At 49.9% G+C, this 19985-nt stretch overlaps 9 protein-coding genes across 9 annotated transcripts; 5 read left to right on the top strand and 4 right to left on the bottom strand.

The window, feature by feature from the left end:
• Positions 1-279: 279 nt before the first annotated feature.
• Positions 280-1287, top strand: FMAN_09318 (uncharacterized protein; the record flags this gene model as incomplete). The annotated part of the gene is made up of 1 exon (XM_041830145.1): positions 280-1287. One exon carries the CDS (start codon positions 280-282, stop codon positions 1285-1287), a length of 1008 nt encoding a protein of 335 aa, XP_041680838.1.
• A 154-nt stretch (positions 1288-1441) lies between these two features.
• On the bottom strand, positions 1442-3337 carry FMAN_09317 (uncharacterized protein; the record flags this gene model as incomplete). Its single annotated transcript, XM_041830144.1, has 4 exons — positions 1442-2118; positions 2166-2678; positions 2732-2783; positions 2834-3337. The coding sequence occupies 4 exons, from the start codon at positions 3335-3337 to the stop codon at positions 1442-1444; spliced, it is 1746 nt and encodes a 581-aa protein (XP_041680837.1).
• Positions 3338-4976: 1639 nt separating this feature from the next.
• FMAN_09316 (uncharacterized protein) lies at positions 4977-8756 on the bottom strand (the record flags this gene model as incomplete). The annotated part of the gene is made up of 3 exons (XM_041830143.1): positions 4977-6835; positions 6887-8441; positions 8493-8756. The coding sequence occupies 3 exons, from the start codon at positions 8754-8756 to the stop codon at positions 4977-4979; spliced, it is 3678 nt and encodes a 1225-aa protein (XP_041680836.1).
• Positions 8757-9258: 502 nt separating this feature from the next.
• FMAN_09315 (uncharacterized protein) lies at positions 9259-9625 on the top strand (the record flags this gene model as incomplete). The annotated part of the gene is made up of 2 exons (XM_041830142.1): positions 9259-9447; positions 9503-9625. The coding sequence occupies 2 exons, from the start codon at positions 9259-9261 to the stop codon at positions 9623-9625; spliced, it is 312 nt and encodes a 103-aa protein (XP_041680835.1).
• Positions 9626-9945: 320 nt separating this feature from the next.
• On the bottom strand, positions 9946-12911 carry FMAN_09314 (uncharacterized protein; the record flags this gene model as incomplete). The annotated part of the gene is made up of 3 exons (XM_041830140.1): positions 9946-11646; positions 11693-12715; positions 12840-12911. 3 exons carry the CDS (start codon positions 12909-12911, stop codon positions 9946-9948), a joined length of 2796 nt encoding a protein of 931 aa, XP_041680834.1.
• Positions 12912-13726: 815 nt separating this feature from the next.
• Positions 13727-14402, top strand: FMAN_09313 (uncharacterized protein; the record flags this gene model as incomplete). Its single annotated transcript, XM_041830139.1, has 2 exons — positions 13727-13763; positions 13819-14402. 2 exons carry the CDS (start codon positions 13727-13729, stop codon positions 14400-14402), a joined length of 621 nt encoding a protein of 206 aa, XP_041680833.1.
• A 185-nt stretch (positions 14403-14587) lies between these two features.
• Positions 14588-16015, bottom strand: FMAN_09312 (uncharacterized protein; the record flags this gene model as incomplete). The annotated part of the gene is made up of 3 exons (XM_041830138.1): positions 14588-15036; positions 15082-15793; positions 15839-16015. The coding sequence occupies 3 exons, from the start codon at positions 16013-16015 to the stop codon at positions 14588-14590; spliced, it is 1338 nt and encodes a 445-aa protein (XP_041680832.1).
• Positions 16016-17891: 1876 nt separating this feature from the next.
• Positions 17892-18298, top strand: FMAN_09311 (putative glucose repressible protein Grg1; the record flags this gene model as incomplete). Its single annotated transcript, XM_041830137.1, has 3 exons — positions 17892-18013; positions 18154-18220; positions 18278-18298. The coding sequence occupies 3 exons, from the start codon at positions 17892-17894 to the stop codon at positions 18296-18298; spliced, it is 210 nt and encodes a 69-aa protein (XP_041680831.1).
• An 812-nt stretch (positions 18299-19110) lies between these two features.
• Positions 19111-19482, top strand: FMAN_09310 (uncharacterized protein; the record flags this gene model as incomplete). Its single annotated transcript, XM_041830136.1, has 1 exon — positions 19111-19482. The coding sequence occupies one exon, from the start codon at positions 19111-19113 to the stop codon at positions 19480-19482; it is 372 nt and encodes a 123-aa protein (XP_041680830.1).
• Between the last annotated feature and the right edge of the window lie 503 nt (positions 19483-19985).

Genomic DNA, 19985 nt, shown 5'->3' with positions numbered 1-19985 from the left:
GAAACGAGGTTGAATTACGAGCCGGCCTCGGTAACGTCTGTGGGGCGCACGGGAGTTGTGGGGGTGGGGGATACCTCGGTACCTGCGTCCGGGAAGTGGTCGCCGCCGATCTCTCTTTATTCTAGCATCATCACCCGCCAACACCAAAAACATCATCGTGAATTTTGGCTTATCTCATCAAGAACCCACACACTTGCTGCTACCGGGCAGCACAGTCTCTTGGCAATATCATGAGAAGTCTCAAATAGGATTCCAATTCAATTCCTGGCGGTCAACACCATGGCACCACGATTACTCCTTTTTGCTGGCGCACCGCCAGCTTCGTCTCTCACAGCACAATCTTGCACAATAACACAAATCGACGACTCCTTCGCTGAATTTCTTGGGCTAGCCCATCAAGGAACGGCTCCAGTATCATCTCAAAGTATAGCTCCATGGCGTTCTCTGCCGCTGAACAGAAAACCCCTTCACACAGGCTTCAGCCAGACCCATAATATCAGCGTCAACCTCGCCAACCAATCCGAATTCTTCACCACGGCTGAGATCTCGTTTAAGGAACAATCTCAGTCTTATGAGGGCGAAGATCCAGAGAATGTGTTGTCGCAGTTTTATGACCATTCCCTAGCTTTACACAATTCGATCCCATCATCACAGCTTGACAGTTTCGAGGAGACGACATTTGAGGAGACATCGTTTATGACGACTTCTTCGACAGCACATTTGAATATGAGAGACACTGTTCCTTCTCATCTCTCTGATTTGGAAGATATACCGCCGGCTCGGAGGATTCTGGCTCTCAATCCCCAGACTGTCACTCTCAACATTATTGCCGGCATTATATCCATCGCACAGCCACGGACAGTCACAACCCGCTGGGGTCGCAGCCTCTCTTTAGTGGAGATTCTCCTCGGGGACGATACAAAGACAGGCTTCGCTGTGACGTTTTGGCTTGCGGAGGAGAACGATGCAGCTGCTGAGATTGGTGCCCTTCGGCGTCAGGATGTAGTTCTCATGCAGAACGTGGCACTTCATGTGTTCAAGGACAAGGTCTATGGTCAGAGTCTCCGGAGGGGCATGACCAAAGTGCGTCTACTATGGAGAAGGGATGGCTCTGGGCTTTATTCGACGCGAGAGCTCTCCAAGCGCGGTCAGATGCACCCGCAGTTACAGAAGGCGAAGCAAGTAAAAGATTGGGTGCTCAAATTCGTAGGAGCCGATGTTGGGGTAAAGACGAGAGCTAGAAAAACACGGGTTTCATGGGACAGACCACCAGATGACACACAATGAGGAGTCTTCGTACTGTAAGACCACTTTTATTAACCTTCTATGATATTAGACACTTATTACTACCGGCGCCAAATGCAACCGAGAGAAGAGAGACATCCGAGGGTATCTATGCAAAATTCCAATCGTCAAATTACGCTTCGATCCCATGATCCATTCAGACCGGCACAGCAGGCTCAGGCTTTCTGTCCTCGCCGTCTGGGCCCTTCTTGACAGACTTCCATCGGAAGCACAGGCAAGCAATCAGGGCACAGGCAGCGCAAGCAAGAGAGGTATAAAAGGTGTCCCGGAGACCCTTCATGTACGCATTGAGGACAGCGTCGAGCGCATCAAGGCGGCCCATCTTTCTCAGAGTATCCTCAATCTCCGAAGCTCCAGTGTTGATGAAGATGGTCGGGTCGATACCAATGTTATCAGCCTTAAGTGTGTCAATGAGGCCATTTTGAAAGACAGTTTGGCCCACAGCCACGAAGATGGCGCCTCCAAAGGCTTGGCCGAACTGAACAACAGCGGTGCCAACAGGAACCCATTCCTGAGGCAAGACAGTTTGAATGATGAGGACACCGATTTGGAAACCGGCACCAATGCCCAAGCCAGCAATGACTTGGTAGCCAAACCACTCCTTGAGAGGAGAATGCACATCGAGGGTTGTGAGCATGCCGCATCCGACAGTGTAGAGAACCATGCAAGGGATGATGACATAGCTGTAGTAGCCAATGGCGGTGATGACACCTCCAGAGACGATAGAGCAGAGGACAGTCGCGAGCAGGAGAGGGAGAATCTTAATTCCAGCCTGGACGGCGCTAACACCCTGGATGGCCTGGAAGTAAAGAGCTGAGAAACGTTAGTTGGGCGGACAGCAGAGATAGGGTGAGACTTACAGAGATAGTAGATGAGAGGGAAGAAACCGGCACCAAAGAACATGGCGAAGATGATGGCGGACAAAGTGTCCCGGTTCTTGAATAGACGAGGGGGGAGAGTTCCCTCATCACCCTTCCAGAATTGGATGCCAATGAAGATGGCAATCATGGCACCAAAACCACAGAAGAGACCGATGATACGCGAGTTGTTCCAGGGATATTCAGCGCCACCCCATTGCAAAGCAAGGAGCAAGCAGACAATGGCAGGGATGAAAATGGCGGCGCCAGCAAGGTCGAGCTTGCGAATGCGAGCCATGAAGGTCATGTTGATGGTGTTCGAGTCGTTGCGGTTAACCTTGACAAAGAAGAAGACGATGAGCATGGCCAAGCCGCCAATGGGAAGGTTGATGTAGAAACACCAGCGCCAGGTTGCATGTTCAGTAAAGGCGCCTCCAAGAAGAGGACCAGCAACGGAAGCGATACCCCACATACCACCGATAAGACCAAAGGCAAGAGGACGCTTTTCGAGAGGCACTGAAGCTGTGGTTAGTTATGGCCACGGAGCTAGTTTGCTGGTCTTGACGTACTGATGAGGGAGAGGATAACGATAGATCCGGAAAAGAGACCAGCCGTTCCAATCTTGAGGTGCCGTTAGTAAAGGTTCATGGGAACTGTGCAAGGCAACTTACTCCTGCAATGGCTCGACCGACAATGAATGCGACAGAAGATGGTGCAACAGCAGAGATCAAACTTCCAATCTCAAAGATGAAGACGGCAGCGAGGTACGCAATCTTGACATTGAAGTACTTGTAGATAGTTCCGTACATGGGCTGCAAAGCTGTGGTGGTAAGAAGGTACGAAGATCCATACCATCCAATATCCTTGACACTCTGGAACTGCGCTGTGATAGCGCCGAGTGCGGGAGCGATGATGGTCTGGTCAAGAGCAACGAGAAAGATGGCGAGGCAGAGAGACGAGATGATGAGGGTAAGCTTTGCAGCGCCAGGGTACTGAGGCTGCTCGTCAGCGGCATTGTTGTTACTGGCAATCACAGAGCCAGCCTGCTGCTCCTTGTTGTCGGCTGAAGTGTCGAGGATGTTGTTAGATCCAACTTCGGTCTTCTCATCAGACGAGAGACGAGTCTCGTCGACCATTGCATTGGTTGGCGCCGTGGCGGGTGTAGTCGTAGCCATGGTGATGTTCCAAAATTAAGGTGCTGTAAGGAGAGAAGAAGAAGAGAAGAACTGGAATATTTGTAGGAAGAATTAACGGTAGCGTACGGTAATAAGGTACGTAGGCTGTTATGGTGGAGAGTGCAAACGGCCCCAGGCAACCAAGCGTGATTGTTTCGGCAAGGGATAGGGAAAATGCAGCTTTCCAGTAACTGTTTGCTTCTTCCGTCGTCTGCAAGCAAAGCGTGAGGATAGCTTGTGCAAGAAGAAAAAGGGTTGGTGATGGATGAGCTGAAGATAATAAATAATAAGCTACCTACGTCAGGACCAGTCACTGGCACTGTTCATAGGTGCCGTGCCCCTTGCCATGTGATGGATGGACGCGAAAACCAAGCACTGGCACTCCAAGCTTATCCCCTAGTCTCATTCTCGTGGAAAACCCCAAAGCATCGAAATATCCGAGCTAGTATTGGATCCAATGTGATTACGATAACGAAATAAACGTCGTGGAGACGCGGCAGGGTATTCGTCCGTGTACCGGCCGGCGACAGTTGCAGCCAGTCAGCAGCCAAAGACATACACGATCAGCGCCTTCGTCCCTTGTTCTCCAGTATAATCGGGCTGACTCTGGTTGCGAGTTTGATACGATAGGCGAGCTGAACTGTCATGCACTCGCGTGGGTCGGACAAATCACCAAGGCCGATGTCCGAAGGGTGGCCTAGTGGCTTACTGGAAGAGTCATTGATTTTGGATCCCCTCTGCAAAGTTGTGAGGGTTCTCACGTTTGACTACGTGTATCACGAGGGCTATTGCTGCAAGGTGATATCGATGACCATTATGGAGTACAGACACTCCAACTCTTGATCTTGTCAGAAAACATCTTTCTTACTCAGGCCTTGACACTGATGAATGCTGCTCCCTTCTCGTAAAACCTCTACGAAAAAACCCTTTAATGACCATCCCCACAAGGCACCCGCTAAAAATACAAGCCCGATCTTTGACTCCCGGTCCAGTGGCATAGATCCCGTGCCAAGGGCTGATCTCCCATTCTCAACGTGGTCTCGACCGCTCTGTTCTGCCCCAAGATTGGCTCGCTCCCTCAATTTCCTCTCCTCTCGTAAAAAGCTGCCCCGGTTCATATTGTCAGTTCCACTTAAGGAGTACCTATGCATGGAGTACGTACCGTGCATTTTCGGATACAACTCAATTCTCCGTATCTATCTCCGGGTGCCGTCGGATCATAACAATCTCTCGCGGACTTCTACGCGCTTTGTTCGAGGCCGACGACCGAATGGACGGACGGACGAAAGAGCATCTGCTTTTGGTTTGACTTTGACTCTGACTCTGACTCTAACTCCATCTTTCACATACGTTTTACACGTTACACGTTAGACCGGTAACGCCCTTGCATTGTAATGCCAGCCGTGAAACCTTGTCATTTCCTTATCCGCAGTCAGGGCCTATACACAGCGTCTTGTCATACTGCCTTCTTCCTGTCGTGAACAGTGATAAATCCCTATACATGCATTTTGTGAACAGGCCGACATCAATAATCGTAATTTACGTGATAACCTCATTTATAACACCCACCATCTATCTATCTGACCCTCTAACTAATGCTTACATTGCTGACTTGATATGCGTAAACTCATATAAAAGCTTATGCTCGCTCTTCGGACTTCTCTTCTTCGCTTTTCTCCTCTCCGGGAACCCACACCAAAAGTCCTTCCTCGTCGATCTTCATCCCTTCTGTCGGTATTATGCGTAGCACTTTTTGGAAATACTTGTCTCGTACCGTCAATTTCGGCCTTATCCATACTCCGTTGACGTGCGGTAACAACCGATAGGTCGTTGTCCGCCTCGACTGCGGTAACAGGTTCAGTGTTGTCTGCTTTGAACCTGAAAATGCAAAGTCCTCACTAGGCTCCATGCTGAGACCAAAGGTAAGGAAGTGATTGGATGGATTCTCGACTGTCATGTCCAGTTGCATCAGCGCCGGCATGCCATCTTCTGCTTTGGTGGCGCGATACACCGATGCCAGTACTCGCGGCTCTGTGCCCAAAACCAGATATTTACCTACGGGCATGGTTGTTGTGTTGACGGCTCCGTCGCTGCGGTTCTGGCGTTGCCATCGAATGACAAATGCCAACTCGAGTGTTACAGGGTGCCGATCTTCCATCGTGAGCTTCTGGGCTATCAGATCGAACTGTGCCTCGTGCATCGTTTTGGGGGCAACAATGACCCCTTCCTGTGGCACATCCGGTCCCTGGCTCACGTTGCATCTTGCACCACCAACGCATGAGACCACAGTGAGATCCATCCCAAGGACCTTCAAGTCCTCTTGGGCAAACGAGGCATAGTGGCACAGTAGGCACCACTTCTGTGTGAAGCCTCGGGCAACACCCTCTTCAGTATCTCCTAGTCCCTCAGAGTCAAATAGACTCGGCCAGGGTCCAGGGTGAAGTCGTGGAACCAGATCGTAATTTGCCTCAAATGCATTCACAACGTTGAGCTGAACCGTCAATAATTGCATAATCGGCGTTGCAACGTCTGAGTCTAAGTGGTACGACGTCTTCAAGTGTAAATCGAATGTCGTGGGGCCCGGTGCTGCCTCTATATGAAGCACCATCTTGACTGATGCTGTGCTCTTTATGGCACCCAAAGGAAGTCCCAAGATTTTGGCCTCCTCTGTGGTTGATTCGGCGCTGCCCTTATTACCTTCCGTCACCACTCGGATTTCCGGTATTTCTTTTCCAAAGAGGTGAATATCCAGTTTAGCAGTTGCGGATTCGTCTTCGGCATTGATCAATTCGACCTCCAACTCGATAGCCTCATTTGCGTAGTACTGAGCTGAGGGTTCCAAGAGTTTGATCTCCATCTTTGGCGGTCGAGGCTGAATACGGATGGTGCCTGCTTCTGGTCGGCTACTTCTGGGTTTTGATGAGCCTTGGATGTACCAGCCAACAATAGGATCGGTGTCCCGAATTCCGATTTTAGCGTCTAGATCGAAACTTGCATTGCTGTGTGAGAGCGTTACGGATGAGGCCGTAGCAGTTCCTGGCTCCCTCAAAGGAATTTTCATTTCGAACACTCGTGTCTGACCAGGACGGAGTGTCAAGTTAGAAGTTCCTTTGAGCAGTGTCGGCAATTCGTCCTCAGACCCTTCAGTATAGTCTTCCGTCAGCGATAACGACAAAATGGAGATCTTGGAGGCCAATGACGAGTCCTCATCCTCTGGAGCCCCTTGCTCTAGCAATATTGGCCTGAGACTCCCACTGAACTCAACCTTCAATGACTCAAATGTGATCGGGGCAGCATCGAGAAACGTGTGCGATGTGAGCGCAAGCTGTGCAGTACATGTCTCGCCAGCCTTGCCCTCTTTATTCCGAAACACGAAAGACGCCGAAATGAATGAGCCGGTTTTGTCGTCGCTTAGACTAATTGATGGCTTCTCCTCTGCTGTGATTCCTTCGAGTGATCTGGTAATGTCATAATGCCACTGTGGCTGCCGCACGAACCCTGGTCATGGTTAGTTATACTGCACTCGAGATTATGGACCGAAATACTCACTGTTGCTCATGAGCTCCCAGTCCGCAGCAACGACTAGATCTGCACGGCGAGCTCCAAGGGCGATTCTTCGCAAAGTCAAACACAGGTCCTCTGATATATTGAGCCAACCCTCCGATCTGAACGCCACATCCTCCCAGAATGGTAGCAGGGTTTCCACAGCATCGTCCCATTGTTTCAGATTGGCGAACTCCCTTGCGCACTCTAACGATATCTCAGCCGTTACGCGCTTTTGCTTTCGAGCTCGGAATTGTGACGTCGCCGCTTTGAGACAATCAATGATCAGTTGCGCATGATTTACACCTGTGCCCGATATTGGGTATTCTTGGTACGGCTCTGGGCACATGTACGTATCGTATGCGAAGGCCTTGCTGGCTACCGCTGATGCGGGAGTTGTATCTGGCGAATTCCTATCCTCTTCGGGCATCTGATACGCAAGGTTCCGGCGAGCCACAAGATGACGTGCTGCTATGCGATACCAGTATCCTGTATGGTGCAGCAACTCCCATGGTGACACTCGCTCGCCTAGGACAGACTTGTCCGGTGGGACGAACAGAGCTCCCGTTGCTGGTGCCAAAGCTGGCAAACCTACTCTTTCAATCAGATTTGCCATGACTGTAGCCCACCGAGCTTCCCAGGCCTGCCATCCATAGTTGTTGGTCCCTCGTCCGCGTCGATCGACAAAGTCAGCAATCCGTTCTCGATGTGAATGCCACATTCTGACAGCCAGCGTAGTTTGGCCGAGCCACAAGTGACATCTTAAGCACCGGATAGCTATGACATCCGCCAAGAGTCTTGCTTCGTTCCAGCGAGGGCTCCAACTGGGGATTATGTCCAGCACATCCTGTCCAAGAAGTACCTCGTATGCTTGCTTGAAAAACTGCAGCGCCGCATCTGTCTCTTGTCGGAATTCTGCGAATATGGCCGACTTAAAATCGTATCTGAAATTCCAGTCTGGGAGTGAGAGAGTCTGGGATGTCCCGGTCGTAGGTGGCACGGTCGGTTGAGGTGCTATTCCACGCGATCGCTTCTTCCTGGCATGTCGTCCAAGATCCCGATAGTATTCCACAGCTGAAGTATAAAGCACGCCCAGGACATTATCAACAACCTGTTTTAAGTCGTCCTGCGACTCCTGTGATGGGATGTAAAAGACCGACTTTGGGTCCAACGCTGTTCCTCTCCGTATGTTCTCCAGTCTCTCTTGAATCCCTTCAGCCAACGACAGAGGAGTGCCTTCGCCGTCCGCGAGCAGAACTATAGCTAGCCGTGTCTTGTACCCTGAGCGTAGCAAAGCACTCTTGAGATTGTTGATATCGGTCTTAATATGGTTATCTTGGAGCGTCATGGAATTCGGGTCGTTCGTGAGGGGGTAGAAGCACAGGTACACACTAGGGACGAGGTCCTGGTGCTTCTTAATCCATTGCGCATCAATATGACCGTCGGGATATAGTGCCGATACTGGACTGAGTGGGGAGAATGGCGAGTGTAGGGTCGGGTGTTCGCTAAGCGGCTCGATACCTTCTGGGAGACGAGCTCGACGAGGTGGTAATAGAAACGACTGTCCCGTGTGTTAGAACAAGGCTTTGCGTAGCACCCCGCGCAAACCTACTCTTCCTGTAGTCCTAATGCGAAATCTATAAGGCTCATTTCTCTCAAAGGCACTCCACGACTTTGCGCTCGCATCAACATCCTTGAAGTATTCCGCCAAAACCTCTGCTTCTTCGCCCCCGATAGGTGGTAACTCTGATCGGAGAAGGATGCTCTGTTCCTTCAGCTCTGCGCTCAATGGGAGCTCGTTCGTCTCGGAGTTAAGGCCGGCGGCCACTAGAAGGGGGACATTGTGGTCCAAACTTCCCGTCGGATACCCATCCATGGTGGATATTTTGAGATGTCGAAGGCATGGGTTCGCGACGACGAAGGTAGATTGAGCTTAGAGCTGATGTCGCCAGACGACGTTAGCCATCCTTGTCCATCGCAAATGCCCCTCGTTAGTGTAGCAGCCCACTTACATGGCTCAAAGGCACGGAACAAGAAACCCCCCAGTGATAATATGCCGCTTGTTGAACACGGGAGAAATAGGAGCAATGTTTTCAGACTTTTCAAGCACCTTTTCAATCAAATCGACATCATCATTTATCTAAAGACTGTAGCAGCGATCAACTGAACGGTTGGCCGTTAACGGCACCCCTGCAACCCATCGGCAGCTCCTCCGGAACCGGAACAACGCTAACCGCCGAATCTCCAAAACTTCAATATTCAACCTTGCGACTGCGACGCCAGCGCCAATTGACCTCGGAAACCCCCCATACGCACCGCCTCCGACCGACGAACTGTCCAACGACGAATCCGATCTCTCTTGTATCTAATCTCTCGTCATGAGACCTACCCAAGCCCTGTCGGTCGGCCGATACCGCCACCTCAGACTCACAACCAAGGATGTTGGAAAAGGCTTCTACAAGGGTAACCGCACTGGTTCCATGGGTCGACACACAAAGTACGGAGGCTACGTTATCGAGTGGAACAAGGTCCGAACATATGCTGTGCCACCGCTGAAGGATTTCAAGGTGAGAATGGACACATGTTGATTATTCGGACGGAAGACTAATCGTGGTGGAATAGCTTACACCCTTCGTGAGCCGACAAGTCAAGGCGGAGCCTGGTGACTATAAGGGTCTTGATAAGGGTCCTCAAGATCCTTACTTCTACGTTGAACAATGGAAACGATTCAACGGTGTGGATTAAACAAGCAAAAAACGGCGGTCATGGAATTGGGCGGTTTCTCGACAGAAGGTGAATCTTGAATGCCAGCTGGAGACTTGGGAATCTCTGGCAAGGCTGTATATACCCGTGTACATTGTACCACTATGTATGATTATGGACTTATTCGATCAATAACGAAGAAAAACAGTTGAATACTCCTATTTTCTGTGGAATGATGACTATGGATGTTGATTACAAACGAAACAAAATGATCCTAACGATTGTGTGTTGACACGGGATATCCTAATTGAACGAAACTGGACAATTGACTGTATCCAACCTTGCGCCAAAAGAACTCTTTTCTATGAATCCTCCTCTTTCTTGACTCGGGGCAGCTCCTCTTGAGCTGTGACAAACGTGTCTAACCCAGGTCGCTCCAAAGGCGTGGCAACCAAGCCTGGCTCGTCATTTATGCCGTTCTTCTCTTTTCCAACCCCGTTCTCTTCGTTCTTCTCAGCTGGTTCTGAAACCTGGATATTTGGGCTCATGGGCCTCGAGGCCGGCATTGCGGTAACATTCGACTGCAGGGTCTTCATACTGGCAGTGTCTGCCTCCCTTTTAAGGCTGAATGGAACCGCCGTGCCGTCGAGGAACGGTCGCTTGCCTGCAATCTCAATAGTTGGCGCATCTTGAGAAGTAAGCTGGGTTGACTGAGAAGGCTGAGTTGTATCATCATCCTGGAAGCTTGGGCTCATAGGCCGTGAGCCTGGAAGTTGCGTGACGTTGGACTGAAGCGTCATCATACTAGCCGTCTCGGCATCCTTGTTAAGACTAAATGGCAGTGCAATGCCATCGAGAAACGGTCTCTTACCGGCTACACCAGTCTCCGGCGCATAGTCGGGACTGAGTAGACTGGGCTTCGCAGCTTCTTGCTCCTTTCGCTGCTCTATGAGATGAGCAACTGGCATATCCTCGGTGATAGGCTGGCTGCCCGTCTGGTTTTCGTCCGTAACTACCTTGGTATGAGATCGGCTTCGTGCTCGGTTCGGTTGTGACCGTGATCTATCCTGTCCTTCAATATCAGCAAAGGAGCGAGCTCCTTCGCCATCAGCACCAGTGGCAACTCTTGTTTCTGGCTGTCCAGCCGCCTTCTTCTCCCGCTCGACTGTCATCTCGTCGTGTTTGGATCCCCACAGTGACCACATTGCCAGACCCCAGCTCTTCTGTTGTTTCTTGCTTCCTTCCACCAGCTTCGAATCAACGCGCCTTCGGCCAGCCAATGCAGTCGGAGGAGGGCATTCACCAGGGCCATAGTCATGGTAACCGATTGCCATATCGCTCACCATCTTTTTATGGACCTTGGCCTTGTTTGATGCATATCTGTGATCCCACTCTGCCTTCTTAGCGAGCCATTTCTTAACTGTACCCTCCTTTACAACTCCAACTAAAGCAGATTCAATGCAGCAAGATGGCAACTCAGCCTCAGGAGCCAACGGGAGAGTAGCGCCATGACGAGTAACCCTTTGTCGAATCATGTGGTTCTTGAACGGCGGGAGAGGGTCGCCAGCCTTTCCAACCTGGCCAGGCTCCGAGTGAAAGTCTGACTTTTCTGTTTCTGGGGTTTTCGGAAGGTTTTCTTTGGATTCGCTATCGGATCCAGATTCAGAGATGACGGATATATCGTCGTCGTCAAGAATCTCGATGCCACGTTTCTGAGCCCGAGCAAGAGCCCATGCACCGAATTGGGCAACAGACCTGTACATGTATTTCGCGGGACGAGTGAAACTCAGCGTTGGTGCCACATGACAAAGGTCGTCCCAAACTTGGAGTTGAACATCGGTGGGTTTGTACTTTTGCAATAAAGCCCTTCCTTCTGGGGTAAGAGTTTCTTCTGGGGGTGCATATTTTTCAGGGTTGGCACATTTGTGAGCCAAGTATATCTGCTCATCTCGTAAAATTTCCCCTCCTCCTACCATGATCAGAAGTGGAGGGAGCCCTCCAAGTGTAGGTTGCATAACTGGGCTGACAAGAGGATGCGCAAGAAGCTCGTTGGTGGTATACATCTGAGGTTATCAGTTTCTGGTCAAACTCGTCTTCTACGAAACCTACCTGAATCTGATCTTTTAGCTTGACGGGTTGGCCGTCAATAGTGACAGAGAGGAGCTTTTCGGGGTTGATAGGAATTCCACCGTTGATCCACTCCGATCTTGATGAAGCATCTGACGGTTCTTTCTTTGCGACTGGTGCTTGCTGCTTCTCCTTCAGTTCATGCTTGCCAGGTGTCTTCTTTCCATCCTTCTTCTTCTTCAACGCCTCTTCTCTCAACATCTCAACGTCATCCTCGTTCGGCGGTGGCCATGCTTTTGAAGGCTTGTGGTGGAAACCTGCCTGTGGTATATAATCAAAAGGGGCCTCGCCCGCAACGCTGGGGAATGAGTGTGTCAGGTCAACCCATGGGCTGATGAGGATAGCGCCAGCGGGTAACGGGAGCCCTTGATCGCGTAGAACACACAAAAGAGACATGACCATTCCACCGCCCGCAGAGTCTCCAGCCAACACAATTGTCGTTGGATCTTGAACAGTAAGCAGATAGAGGTAAGCTGCAAGACAATCGTGGAGGCCGCAAGGGAAGGGAAACTGCGGCGAAAGGCGATATCGAGGCGCAAAAACGCGTGCTTTGAGCTTTCGAGCATGTCGCTGCATCTGATATCGATGTTCGTCAACACTACCAAAGTAGTATGCGCCTCCGTGGATATACATCATGACGCGCCGCGTCTTCCCGCCCTTTTGCTTTCGCTCGTAGGCGTCCGCGCGCATCTCAATCCATTCCGCGTCGAGAGGAGTCGCAGGTTTCCGCCATTGCCACCACTTCTCGCCGCCGACTTGCTTGATACCGTCTGGGCCAAGTTGCTTCTGAAGAAATTCAGCGGCGCGTGTCAATTGGTCCTCGGTGATGGTGACATCTTCGACTTTGACCCATTGAGGGTGCGGTACCCATTGCGCGGTGAATGCTTGGAGTTCTTCAACAGTGTGGTGTGATGCATACTCGAGGAACGATCGGATCAGATGAAGACCTTCATCGTAAGAGAGATGCGCAGTTGGACGCTGTCGCAAAGGCTTGCGGTTGAAATACTAGAGTTTGTGAGTTAGTTTCTTGAAAAAAAGAAAGCAATTCCGAAGTATCAGTGAATTGGCTTTCCTCCCCTCCACTCTAATGGCTTGGAGGTACATTACACGAAATGATGAAAGTACGTACATGAGAGAACAAAGTCGAGACGACAGTAGGCGTCACAGCGAATGACACCGAAGTGGTATTGAGTGAGTTCATGGCTGTCACTCACTCGAATCACCAAGTACTTGGGATACACAACAGAACAATCAGTGGCTTAAGGCTATTAAAGACGCGCCATGTGCCGTGGCATGGAAGAGTTCAGTTCAATTCAGCTGCGAGACAGGCACAGCTGAACCCAAAACCTAGTAGGGGTCTCATGATGTCATTCTTTGATGAGACGCAACCAATTCCTACTGTACCCCTGACTCCACGGAACCGGGGATGGCTGATGGCTCGGCGGGCATAACGATTTTGAACCTTTATCCTGAAGGGGTGGATATACTTGGACCAACTTGGGATAGCTTGTGATACTCAGGAATGACCTCAAGAAGCTTTTGGTCAGTTTATTTAGTACATCAATCAAGTATCCTAAGTCCTGTTGCTTCCAAACCATAGACACGGGACGTTCTGCATGCAGCAGGTGAGTCTGACTTTGATTTAAAGATGGCCTGTGCTTTTGGTTTGTGGGGAGATTTGCAGCCAAGAATCAAGGTCGACAGACAAGGAGCTATACGAACCAGAATATAGAGTTGGAAACTTGGTCGAACCAGAGAATATCGGTAATACTGAGATCCTGCCAGTTCGTGTATTGTATTTATTAAATTTCTTGTTAGATAATGCAATCGATGTTATTACCAGGCACAAGACAAAATCAGTTCACTCTCTGATGATCAAGGGACACGTGGGTTGGAATATGTGGGCCGCTTCTCTGGGCCGGCAGCGGGTCTAATCGATAAAACACCAAATTTTTTATGCAGAGCCATCTTCTTCAAATTGCCCCTCCAAACCCCGCCAAACCCATCACCACAATCATGGCCTCTACAGAACCCGCACAGCTGCCTCCGGCGGGTGAGTCTAAGCCCTGACTTCAAGCATTCGACAGAAACTGATCCAATTCCTCTAGCTGAACGCCAATCCGAGTTCGAGCAAGCCGTCGCATACGCCCTTCACCTATGGCCTGCCCTTACACTCTCAGTCCAGAACGGCTGGGGTGGCCCCGACTCTGCCGACAAGCGCGATTGGTTTGCCGGTGCCGTTGCCGACCTCTTCCCAGAATACACTGATACACCTCCCAAGAATGGAAAGGTTCCCGAGGATCCTGATCTGGAAGAGGTCGAGACTGTCCTTCTCCAGATCATGGTTGACGAGTTCGAGGTCAACGTCGACGACGACTCCGGCACAGAAGTTGCTGGAAACATTCTCCGTGCTCGCGCGAGCTGCACTCTCGGAACCTTTGACGAGGTCAAGGCTCTGCGCACACGCTGGTTGAACCGCAAGGGGACAAAGGTTGAGGGCCTCTTCAAGAAGGCTGAGGATGCCGATCAGGACACAGACTGGGAGAGCGATGAAGACGATTCAGAGGATGACGAGGGAGGCGCTGATGTCGAGATGGACGAGGCCCCCCCTCTGGTTGCAGTTCCAAAGGAGAAGCCCCAACCTCAGGTTGACGAGGATGGCTTCACGATGGTCACCAAGAAGAAGAAATAAACGCAACAGAGACATAAAACAAAATGGGGGAGCAATGGGATATCAAGAAAGAGTTTCTGGCATTGATACCCACGAGTTACAGGCTCTGGTTCTTTCAACATGCCACAATGGCTTCACTAATTCCGAACGCCGAACTGGACAGCGACAATCCTATCCTCTCAAACAGATACTGGAATTTCCAACGTCTATTCCCAGTCCTCATCGCTATCTGAGTCGTCTTCGTCACTATCATCTTCCTCATCACTGCTTTCCTCCTCCTTCTTCTTGGCGTCCTTAGGATCCTTGGGGCTATTGGGAGTCTGTGTTGTCTTGCCAGATGCTGCACCGACAACATCGTAGCTAGCCTCACTATCCGCCTGTGACTTCTCGTCGTTTGACTTGCGGGGCTCAGCTGGCTTCAACGTGGTTTTTGCAGGTTGGGTAGTGGCGGCAGTGGCGGCAGTGGTGGCAGAGGTGGCGGTGGTGGAGGGGGCAGCAGGGGTAGTCTTGGGCTCGTCTTTGGATTCAACCTTGGTCTCTACCTTGGTCTCGACCTTGGACTTGGCCGCGGGTGTACTGGTATCATCGGAGGCCTCAGAGTCATCCTCGTCGGAATCATCATCACTCCAGGCGACATCATCCTCAGCGGAGGCAGCTATTGATTGTTAGCAAGGCACAGTTGAAAAGCTTATTGACTCACCCTTGAGGAGATCTCGTCGTCTAGCATCAGCTGTCTCAATACCGTGGCGAAGGAAATAGTAGCGCTTCCAGAAGTCAACGTAGGGAACCTGGTCAGGAACCAGCCTCTCCATAGTAGCTCGCAAGTCGGGGAATTTCTGTAGATCATCGTTGATTTCGGGTGTTTTCTTATCAGCATCAAAATCCTTTGACCACGCTGCATAATCAGCACTATTGGGATCTTTTGTGAAACTCTCCGTCGATGTGTGAATAACATGTAGTTGAGCATCAAATCTTGATGTATGAATCACACGCTTGCCTTGAGCATCCTTACTCTCGAAGAGAACAGTGCCGCTCTGGTCGGACTCCTGTGGAGGTGCAATACTGACGGCATCACGAAGGAAGTTCCGGATATTGCCGCCAAACTTGATAAGGGCCTCATCGGCGGCATCCTCGGCTTTCTGGAGGTCCTTTAACCTCTTGGCAGCTTCAGCTCTGAGCCGAGCCAGGGTGTTCTCGGACTGCTTGGCCTCTGATGAACCATCTTGTGATGCCCTAGGTGTGGTGGCCTGATCATTCTCGCCGTCCCTGGAGCTTTCGCCGCCAACCACGGTGTTGAGTGAAAGATTCCTCGTATGGCTTAGAATTGTTGATCGAAGGCCAGTAAGTCCCTTTGATGCATCTTCACCTACTTCCGCCAACTCCTTGGAGGCTTGTGTATATACTGATTCGCCCTAGGCATGTTAGACGGGCAGGGTTCAAGAGCTGAGACCTCATACCTGCTTCACAACGTTTCCAAAGAAGCCACCAATCCTGGCACCCCACGGACTGTTGGAAAAGGCCTTGTATGCGTCTTGGAGGTCCTCGTTCAATGTTGACTGAGGTTGAGGACTCTTTGGCTCCTCCGTCTTCTTAGCGTAGCCATCTTCTGTGATATGATCATAAGCCAGATCCATGGCGGCTTGCTATTGTATCGTTCTTGGGCCGATATGGGTCAAGACTATGATTTAAGGCCCCAGTACAAGGCTCTGTGAGTCTTTTAATCCGTTAATGGTTAATTTATTCGATATCTCCTGTCGTCTTGATATCCCTTGGACTTGAGCCTCCTGACCGCACCTGTGGCGGGGTCCAATGGCTGTTGGGCACGGGCCAATGCTCACGTGAGCGTCCTTTGACCTAGCTCTCGGGCTCTTTGCTACCCTATACATTTGCTATCATTTCCGAAAAGCTTTACGTGTTCTCTCTACTGGTAGTGGCTTATGTTTTGCAGCTTTGATTAATTTGTCTCCCGTTCCTAATATTGCGAATTGTTCCCCCTGAACAAGTTATTATGTTTTATGTAAAGAGTTTGTTTGGGTTCATGTCTTGTCTGAACGTCATCGCCATTCACATACAGCTCCAACGACCTTACATAAGGAACTTATCAATTGCATCAAAACCAAGCTCTGTTGCCAATGACGATATTGAAACCTTAAAGCGTAAACTTTTACTTGCCAAGCCTTATGATCATGGAGTTGTCCTTTAAGGCCTTGGTCAAGAACGAGAGCAGCTGAATCAGAATGTTAGGTATTTTAAATTGACCTTGATGAGTGGTACCCCGCAAGCAGGATGGTCTGTTTGCATTCAATTACTTGGCGAATGCTTTTTAGTTGAGCTTAAACTTCCATTTCAGCTCACAACGCACTCGTTTAATCGGTGCCTGTCACCCAAACTGTCACTGACGTATCTATTGCGCAAGACAAGACTGCAGACCTGGGGGAACCCTTGTTTCAGGACCCTCAATCCTCAGAGACAAGATGGTGTTGATACCCTTAGAAAGTCCTCAAGGATGGACCCCTAATCCGTCATATTCCCGAACTTTATCTTATCGAATTTATCATAGCATCCGCGGTTATCGATGATACTGTGGCATGTTTATCCTTAGGCAACCGATGGCAATGCCTTGTTTACTAACATTGACGTCGATGTATCTCGATCGTCGGCTTCACACGGGCAGAATTTCCGTCTAAAAAGATCAGTTGACCTCGATCGCGATCTGAGAAAAAGCCTAGAACGAGCCACAGCAGACGCCAAAATGCAGCTCGACGTGTTTGGATTGGCTCCAGTAAAAGGGGCATTGGATTGGCTTTGATCTTGAATCCTCACAAGACGTGCTTTGGACAAAGTGATGCTGTCATTGTGCATGAAGACATGTGGTTTTCAGCCAATCAAGTAGCCGTCCCTGAGCCAGGGGATCCATACTGGCAATCCTCTAGCTTGGAGCCGCAAGTTGCCTGCAGTGATCATCAAGCTTCCCGTTCCTCGGTCTATTATCATCCAATGATATCGAGGGAATCACAAGTCAGTCAATGCCACTCCCCGGATCGAAACAAGAGTGGGCTTTGCAGCGCTGGGCAACATATCTTGGCTTTTGGCTCCATAATGGACTTTTCCATCCTTGCGATGACGTAGTATGCTATGCAGCTTCGCAATCCAGACTGCTCCAATACTGCAACTGACGTCACACACGATCACGATCTGAGAGGCAGATCCAGTGCCCCTCTATCAGAAGCGTGCATTTTGCTAGAGAAGCCTCAGTGATTCAGCGTGGGGATCTATCATGAGCTACATCCGGACCTCTCTCCGGCCTGCTCCTCCTTGCCCACGCGTGCCTGCATCTTCAACGTGAATCACGGGCAAGCAACCTTCGCTCCAAACATCTCTCCAAGCACTACTTAAACCTAGTCTTCTCCCACCTCAATCTCTTCTTCTTTCATCATCACACACTCTCATCTTCACTCAACACAAACACTCACAAACAACAACCAACCCAAACCACCAACCACTATCACAATGGAGTCCCTCAAGCAAGCCGGCAACTACGTCGCTGAGACCGTTCAACAGGTCACCTCTGGTGCTTCCAAGGAGGCCAACAAGGAGGTTGCCAAGGACAGCAACGTCCCCATCTCCACCCGGTAAGCAACCTGCTCCTCTACTAGACCTCCCACGAGCACCTCACGACCTCGACCCCACGAGTACACCCTGAGCATCACTCCAACACACTCAATAACACTTCACCTCTCTGGTCCAACATCATGCTAACCTCTATATGCAGTGCCACCGCTGCCAAGGACGCCCTTGGTGACAAGATTGACGAGACCACCCACGACAAGAAGGCCGACGTAAGTCTTCGCTGAACTACGATCGATCAGACTCACGATGCTAACCGAATTCCACAGGTCCACAAGGAAGCCATCTAGGCTAATTTTCGGTGGATCGACATGAGAACAACATGAATCGACATGAATCGGAACGGCGTTGAAAGGGAATAGCGTTGGGACTACATAGGCTGTATCTACCTACACCTAATACAAACAGTCAAACATCAGAAATATTTGAAAGGGCAGAGTGAAGTGAACATGTCGTGATTTGAAGCTTGAAAAACATCCATACTTGAAAACGATGGTCTGCAGCCATCAAGCCCCAATGAATTTTGCACAACAGACTGTGAACAGAGATATTATAATGAGCCAAAGCAAATAATAGCTCAATCCTCAACCTTGGAGTCATAACTGATGGTTGGAAAAGAGGGTTATGAAGTTAAGGGCGGGAGATCTAAAACATATCCCTGCATCAAACCTGGCTACCTTACCTTATACTGGCGTAGCGTGCTGGATAATGTCGTGTGTTACGAACTGTGTCATCTCCAGTAAACCCGGCTGTTCAACCACGCACCAAAACGGAATGAGAGAATGAAATAAGTAATGGAGAATATACGACTTTGCTTCGTCTCTTACCAACTTTTACAGCAACAGGTATCAGCGTTCTTTGCCTTGTGTTTGCTCATATCATGCTGCTTGTGAAAGTTTTCTTGAAGCAACATAACGGTTATCATCCTCTCGAGGTGGCTAAGCCTCTTGTACCTCTCACGCACCGAGATCTCTGTCCGATCCATCGCTCTTCCAACTCACACTTTTATACCTAGAATTGTTCAATCTCGTGTGAGGCAAACTACCTGCACACGACCAATCTTCAACATGATAGTTCTGCCACCACTGATATAAGCAGCATAATGTCTGCTGCTAAATATCCACTACGACCTCCCAGCAAGACAAACTCTATCTCAGACGACAGGCCCAAAAGACTACGCAAACCATGCGATACTCGAAACTCTTCATGTGATGAAACTATTCAGTCGCCAATTTATGAAATGATGGTTCTGCCTACTGAGAAGCCGAGTTCCTTAGAGATTGAGGGCATTGAACGATGGAAGCTTGGCTTGTTGCAAAGATGGAATGCCACAGATGTGACCCGACACCATACTTCAGATGCTATTTTCACGCCATTCGATTTATTCAAGGATGTCTCTGAGTTTTTAAACGACACTCGTATTGCTAGTGGAAACTTCCCGGAACATGAAGAAACCACAGCCATCACCATGTAATTTGGAGGGTTGGACATGATTAGGTAAAGGAGTCATGGTGCCCCTCCGAATCCTTCACAAACTGAGCTAACTCTTCTCCTCATTTACGTCGTCCTGACTCGTTTTCCGAATTCGTCAGTCAACAACTTCGGCCTTCTATTGACCAGCATTGCCTCACTTCGCCATAAGGGCACCGTTCGTAAGACTGTCTGCTTGATGCTGGCTGGTCTTACAAGAACCTGGAGTACGAAACTCTGCAACATTAGCTATCAAGTCCATCGCTAATGGCTCGGCATTGCTTCAGTATGATCATTTGGGCCCAGCAAGTCGTCAACCTCTATCTACCCAGAGCTCGAGCGACCTATGCTCTTCGCGGGACAGATGGCTGAGGTGTTTGTTCCTCGTTAAAGGCAAGGACCTAGAATGGCTATTAACTGCCTGGACATATCCGTGATAATCAATGATCGACTAACTACTGCAACCCTCTTAGACCTATTGGAGAATAAATGTCAAGCAAGAGTGTA

Source organism: Fusarium mangiferae, assembly GCF_900044065.1.
Source record: "Fusarium mangiferae strain MRC7560 genome assembly, contig: FMAN_scaffold004, whole genome shotgun sequence".
Lineage (NCBI taxonomy): Eukaryota > Fungi > Ascomycota > Sordariomycetes > Hypocreales > Nectriaceae > Fusarium > Fusarium mangiferae.
The sequence above is the reverse complement of the archived record's forward strand: the minus strand, read 5'-3'. Positions and strand labels throughout refer to the sequence as shown.